This window comes from Hylobates moloch, unplaced genomic scaffold, assembly GCF_009828535.3.
Source record: "Hylobates moloch isolate HMO894 unplaced genomic scaffold, HMol_V3 SCAFFOLD_2, whole genome shotgun sequence".
NCBI classification, from domain to species: domain Eukaryota; kingdom Metazoa; phylum Chordata; class Mammalia; order Primates; family Hylobatidae; genus Hylobates; species Hylobates moloch.
Window position 1 is genome coordinate 21,194,227 of NW_026652277.1, and position 7,149 is coordinate 21,201,375.

The 7,149-nt window shown below is 44.5% G+C and overlaps 1 protein-coding gene across 1 annotated transcript; it reads right to left on the bottom strand.

The window, feature by feature from the left end:
• Positions 1 to 3,979: 3,979 nt before the first annotated feature.
• Positions 3,980 to 6,935, bottom strand: SKIDA1 (SKI/DACH domain containing 1). The gene has a single exon (XM_032163407.2). It carries the CDS (start codon positions 6,858 to 6,860, stop codon positions 4,134 to 4,136), a length of 2,727 nt encoding a protein of 908 aa, XP_032019298.1. The 5' UTR covers positions 6,861 to 6,935; the 3' UTR covers positions 3,980 to 4,133.
• Positions 6,936 to 7,149: the final 214 nt, after the last annotated feature.

The following is a 7,149-nucleotide window of genomic DNA, read 5'->3' on the forward strand; positions in this document are numbered from 1 at the left end:
TGACCGGGTGGACTCGCTAAGGTGGATGCCCTGTTCCTCCTTGCCAATTTCCTGAGGTTAGTTGATGGAAAGCATTTTTTTTTTTTTTTTCCCTTTCCTAGTTTGGCTCTGGGAACTCCTTCTTTTTACATCCTTCCCAGCAGGAAGTTATTTTTAAGGTGAAGCAAAACTCACCACATTTTCTTTATTTTTTAGATGCTAATGCTTTATTAAAAAAAAAAAACTTTACCATGAAGGATTTTTGTTTTTGTTGTCTTTGAAAGAAAAAAAATGCTTTTGAGGAATTAGTTTCTACATCTCTTCCTGCATGCAAACAAAACTCATTTTCATATCAGCAGAAACTCCCAATTCTTGTTGATTTGAACTTTGAGGAATTTCTAGACCATTGAAGTCATCCAGACACAGAAAAGATAAAAATCCAACACCAGCCCCATGTAGTTTGTGTTATTGTTGTTTAGTGGTGGCTCCTTGTTGATTTTCAAATAAACAACCATTATTGAGATTACTCCACTGTGATCAAGTAAGCCAGTAGAAAAGAACACCCACTTTAAAAAGTAAATAGTTGAAAAAGAGCAAGCTGCATTTTCTATAAAGGCGGATAACCTGACTGTGGAAGACAGAGTACACACACCTCTTAAAAAAATATTTAAATTTTCATTTCACAGTCTTATTAGGAAATTACTTTTATAGGAGACCAAAAATAAGTTTGTTAACCCAAAAAGTTAGAAAAAGAGCCTTTTCCTCCTTTTTTTCCTCACGTTTCTAAATGTTGGACTTTAGACACAGGAATCAGTCACCCTGGAGTCATATAGTGCTTGTTTGTTTGTTTTTAATTCTATGCCCTGAAAACATTTAAATGTAAAAATGTAATTTATCAGTGGAGGTAACTTGTTTTTTTCTCAATAAAGCTTAACTTTCTGAACAAATGGGACATTTATAGCAGCTTAGAAAAGTCTAGATATTGTCATTAATCATAAAACAACCAAAATAATATAAACAGTACTGAGGATAATTCCCACATCAGAATGGGGAAACAACCAAGGGGCTAGCAGGAATTGAAAGAATACCTTGTATTTGCAAGTTACTGCATACTATTTGGTACACTTTCCTTACAGAAGCCCTAACTCAGGTTTTGCTGTGGTTGGCTGGCTTATAGTAGTACTGTGGGGTGAAATTTGTGTTGACTATTTAATTTCTTTCCTTTTGATGGTATCACTCTGGAACGCCTCGGCCTCCATGCTGTTCATTCTCCAGCTCCTATAAACTGAAACTATTGATTCTCTGAGGGTTAGAGCCTAAGTGTCAAAGCTGGAGGCCAATATTTTATGTCAGAAATTCCATAGGGTATATTTGTTTTAAATTGTGCTTATTCCATCTTACAGTCCTTCCACACCCAAGATCTGTAGACTTCAAATTTATTCTCACTTTATAATTTAGGAACAATGAGTCTTTAGCCAACAAGAGAAGTACTAGTCTGCATGTAGTAGTCACCGTACTTTGAACTTTCTTAACTTAGAATTAATTAAAGAGTAGAAATTACACACTTCCAATGTGTGTGTCACACTTTTTACAGATTGATTTTTCAGGACAACTTACTGCACCTAAATTCTGTATTGCCTTCCAAAGAGGAAAGAACTCAGACTATGAAGCCAATTGTTTAGCTTTCTGGGGCTTTAACTATAACATGGACTGGTCTTTGGAATTATATACAAATAAGAATTCAAGGATATCATCCCCAAATTTTTACTTTGACCATATCTACCATTCCAGTAAAAAAAGAATCCAGTGAACCTACACCTGGCATGGCAACATTCAAGAAGGAAAGGAAGGAAGGCAGTTGAAAGCATCTGTTTACTCCATCCAAATGTATTTGGATGCAGGTATTCTCAGCCTCGGTCCTTTACAATAAGAGGAAAACCACAGAGCATATTCAGCAATTAGGGGCTGAGGCCATCCAGATCTATCTGAAACATTTATAGACAAAAGGAAAATTTCAAAGGGAATAGGAACTAAAAGGTTAAGGAAAAACAAAAACAATAGACTGAATTTCCATGAGAAATAGTGACTTAAATTCACACAGTAAACATTTCATTGGTGTTTTGTTTAGTTTTGTGATTTATGATCTATAGATGCAACTTCTTAGATTCAAGATAGCAAGGATCTGAGATACATAATTTGTCAGACTAAAGGAGGTGGGCCAGAAATTATTAGATTCAACTTTCATTAAAACAATCACTGATCTCTGCTTCACTTTCTTAAGACTGAAACTTTTCCTACTAGATTTGTAACAAGTTTGTAAAGTGTTGTTGTTACTTGGAAAGAAATCCACCAGTGTTCTGCACAGAACCTGACTGGCCTCGTCACATAGTATTACAACAAAACACTACACCCAATAAATGCATTTCTTTCAGGCAAAAACATTACAAGTGAAAATGTCAACAAAACCATTCAATCCTGTTAACCGTTCTTCAATCTGGAATAAGTAGAAATGTATGGAACCAGGAATTTTAAACAGTGTTTTTAATTGAAAATAAAGCTAAAGCATGCTTTTCAACAGTGCAAATTTCCATAATTTTGATTTACTGCTTCCATCATCACAACACAGTACACCAGCATGGCCCTTACCCAGGGCTAGACCCTAGCATTTGCATGTTGAACTACTTTGATTTTAAGTGCAAATATAGATAGTCACCTCTGATTGTCACTTGCAGTAGAAACTCTCCTGCTCTATACACAGGATGGTCTGAAAACAGAAGTTTTAGAGAGATGCAGAAAAAGTATAAGGTAATAAAATCCAAGTGCCTGAGTTCTGGTACCAAAAAGCCCTGAAAAAAACTGTTATTTTTCATTTGGGGTATTGCAACTCTGATCCCTCATTTTCTTTTTCTTGGTTGTATTTACTGATTTGTCACTATCAAGAGTTCGACCATGAAATATTCTGCTATTACGAGAAATATTTCAGCCCAGGTATGGTGGATCACACCTTTAATCCCAGCACTTTGGGAGGCCGAGACAGGCGGATCACCTGAGGTCAGGAGTTCGGGACCAGCCTGGTCAACATGGTGAAATCCCGTCTCTACTAAAAATACAAAAATTAGCCGGACATGGTGGCGCGCGCCTGTAATCCCAGCTACTCAGGAGGCTGAGGCAGCAGAATCGTTTGAACCCAGGAGGTAGAGGTTGCAGTGAGCCAAGATTGTGCCACTGCACCCCAGCCTGGGCGACATAGCGAGGCTCTCTCCAAAAAAAAAAAAAAAATAATATAAAATATATATATATATATATATATTTTCAATTGTTGTTCAGACCACAAGATAAGCAGGACAATAGTAGGAGTCACCTTATTAAAAACCTTTGGGTAAGAACACAAAACGGACTTTTCCAGTTGCAAGGAGTGGCTTTAAAAGTAAAATCACATCCTTTCCAAAAAAAAATACAATTCCGTATTTATTTTACTCAGTATGCATGAGGCAGCTTTTACTAGCATTTAATCAGGACTCATACCCCAATCTTTCCACTAAAAAAAAAAAAAAAAAAAAAAGTTAAGTGCAACTACTCTTGGAGAGGGAATGAGGGGAGTAAAAAGAAAAAGATACCCCACAAACAAGAGCTCCAGAAAATAACATTTTGGGCTCACAGAAACTTCTTGCTACCTCACCTCACCTGTGTAACCATGTAACCTAACAAACTTTCACTGAATTAACAGTTACACTTTCAGCTCTGAAATCTAGTGCATAAACTTAATGGCTCATTGTAATATTTATTATTCAACCTTTTGACATTTATTTGTAGCAGTTGAATTGAGGTACCGGGTGCATTATTAGCATTGAAACAGTAAAGTGTTCCAGCTCTACCGTAATAACTGAGTTTTACTTGAGTCTTTAGCCTGAAGTAGTCTGTGGAATGTAAACCAACCCTTCTCCCACCCCGCCCCCACCCTACTCCAGAAAAAAAAAAAAAAAAAAAAAAAAACCCGCAACGGAAAAAAAGTAATCCGATTTCTGTCTTCAAAATGCGATAAACCAGGACTCCAAAGGGGGTGTAACACATTAATGGACTTGTACAAACCATCCTGTGCAGTTTACAACAAAAGGAAGGTAATATGGTTCAAGAAAATATCTTCCAAAACATTTTTATGAATTAAATTTCCTGAATTTGTGACTAGGTGGAAGAGGTATTGCAGAACCGCCCAGCTGCCATTTCCATATAGGATGGGCCTTGTGAGGAGTTTGAGAATCCTTAGTGGTGTTTAAGGAATACGCCGGCCACAAATCCCCATCTCTCCCAATAATGAGTGATGGTGGACAAGGAAAATTTGCCATGAAATTAAATGGCCTTTTCACTGCTGATGCTACATTGCTGGCTACCTTTTTGCGTCTGTTTATAACTGTAAAATCATCCAGTGTTCCTTCATGTGTCTCAGTTTTACCTGTAGGACGAGGGCTTCTAGCTGATTTCAAATTTGGTTTGACTGGAGGTGTCTGAAGGACAGGTCGCTTTCCCAGTACTAGTGTCCGGTAATTTTTTCTTACCCTGGCACCAAATTTATATTCCCCATCCTCAGGTTTTGGAGTACCTAAAGTGCATTGAAGGCCCTGACTTTGAGCCAGTGGATTTAAGGAAAGAGTTTCTTTTTCGTGGCATGCAAAACCTTCCTTGGCTGTGGTTAACAAGGCGTCCTCCTCTTTACTCTCAGTCACACTGTAAAACTCACCCTTTGTATCATTGCACTCGCACTTTAGCTTATTTGTAAAAAGGTGAGGTTCATATTCTTCATTAGCACTACTGTCTTCTACTTTGATTTTAATATTGTGCAGAAATGGCAATGTCTTGTCGCCTGTGTCAGTGCAGGGATTCTCGGCTTTAGTTGCTGCTGCTCCTGCAGCGTTCACTTCAGGATCAGTCTGCGAAGAGGGCAAATCCGTAGCAAATTCAGGACAATGAAGGATTTTGGAATATTTTTCTGAATTTGCTTCTGCTCCTGAAGAATCATTATTTAAGAACCTAGCAGCTATTGTGTTGTTATCAGCACAGTGTGTAGTAGGAGTTGCTTGTAGGCATTTCCTAGCCTCTCGGAGTATTCTTTGTTGTGGAAATGCATTGTTTGTCTTTGGGCTAGGTGAAGAGGCCCCTTCTGCCAGGCAGTTAATTGTCAGGTCAGCTCTCTTTACAGCATTGGAAATTTCAGAGTGTGGGAATGTAATCTCAGATACCCTATCGTTCCTTATCTCCGCGAAACAACTCCCCAGGCTGGCCGGGCAGTACACCGGAGATGCTTTGGGGGCCCAGCTCTGCAGATTCCACTCCTCCGGCGACTCCGCTTTGACACTACTCTTGAGGTCGGGAAGTCGGCCGGCATCCTCGAAAGCAGCGGGTTTGGTTGCAGCGGCGGCGGAGGCCAGATGGTACAAGAAGTTGGCCTGCGCCTGCACGCTGGGAGGCTTGCAGAAGCTGGTGCGCCTGAATCGGATGCTCTGCACTGACACTTGGCTGGAGCCGGAGCTGGAGTCCGACTCGGTGGACGAGTCCTCCTCCTCCGAGCTGACTTCACTGGAATCCGAGGCCCCGCTGCCCCCCTCCTCCTCCTCCTCTTCCTCCTCCTCCTCCTCTCCCTCCTCCTCCTCCTCCTCTGAGGACACAGAATTGCTGGAGCTGGACAAACTGGAGCCAAAATCCGAGTCGTTGGCCGCGTGGTCCGAGTAGGAGCTGGACTCGGAGTCGCTGCTGCAACTCTCGGGAAAGCTGCCCAGATGGGGCTGCGGCCGGTGGTGGTGAGGGGGGTGGTGACTCTGTTGCGGCGGCTGGGCCCGGTGGTGGTGGTGGTGGTGGTGATGGTGGTGGTGGTGGTGGTGGTGCGGAGGCGGGCAGAAGCCGTTGACCAGATGAAACCTCTCCAGGCAAGTGGCCCCGGCGGCGGCTGCCGCCGCTGCCGCCGCCGCCGCCGCCGCCGCCGCTGCCGCCTTGGCTTTGTAGGACCTGGGCAGCAGCAGCAGGCGCCGCGCGCCGACGTGGGGCGCGAGCAGGCAGTCCTTGGCGCCGCCGCGCTTGCGCTTGCAGCGATAGGTCAGGCTCCCCGGGCCTCCGGCGCCCGCCGCTGCCTTGGGCTGGGGCCCGGCCGCCGATGCCTGGTAATAGGCGGCGGCGGCGGCGGCGGCGGCGGCGGCAGCGGCGGCGGCGGCGGCGGCGGCTGCCGGGTGTTTGCTGCACAGCAGGCTCCGAAAATAAGCAGGGTCCGAGGGGAAGGCGACGTAGTTTCCCTGGAGCGGGGCAGTTTCATAGTTTAGAGGGGGTTTGCACGGCGAGCGCACGATCTCCGGGTAGTGCGAGCCGGGGTATTTGCTAAAAATCTGAGGTAGATGGGCGGCGGGGCGCGCTGCGGCGGCGCCCGGGCGCGGGGACTGCGCGCTGATTGGCAGGGGCCGCGCGGCTCCGCTCAGGCCCCGCCAAAGTTGGTGCTTGCCCTTCCAAAATCCCGGGCGGGGGCTGACGGCCGCGGCGCGCTCTGGCGGCGGCGCCTTTGTGGCCAGGTCCCGGCCGACCCGCCTGCGCTTGGTCTTGAGGACGCGCTCGGTTTTGCAGGAGGTGTAGAGCGCTTCCACGTCTTCCCGGGAGATGAGCGTGCATTTGGCGGCGTGGAAGGCGATGCTGTTGATTGCCTTGAGTTTCCGCAACTCCTCCAGATCGCAGTGGTGCTTCTTCACTTTCAGATGATCCATGCGCTTGTGCACGGTCGTCCTCGGGATGTTTTTCAGCAGATCTGTGAAGACTTGGGAGAGGGCAAACATTTGCTTTCCTTTAATGATGAGGTAGCCGAGCCTCACGCCATCCACCTCTTCAAAACCTGACTTCAGGTCTCCCATCTCGGGCACTAAATGATCCCCACCATTTGCAGTAAATATATACGTGACGCATACATACACATGTATGTATGTTAATCCTCCGCCAGATGCTGCGTGTGTCTCAAGGCATCCTGCTAATAAAATAACAAAGACTGTTATTCCCGGCGAAGGAAGTGCCAAACTCTAGGCGAAATTATTGGGGGGGGGAACCCCATGAAATTACACTGACTTGGTTCTTGCTTTTTTGTTGTTGTTGTTTTCGTTTTTTTAAAAAAGAGGGAAAAAACCATCCGGTTTCTGATCTGCCAGT

Coding starts and splice junctions, on each gene's coding strand:
- SKIDA1 (XM_032163407.2), bottom strand. CDS start 6,860: ATGGGAGACCTGAAGTCAGGTTTTGAAGAGGTGGATGGCGTGAGGCTC.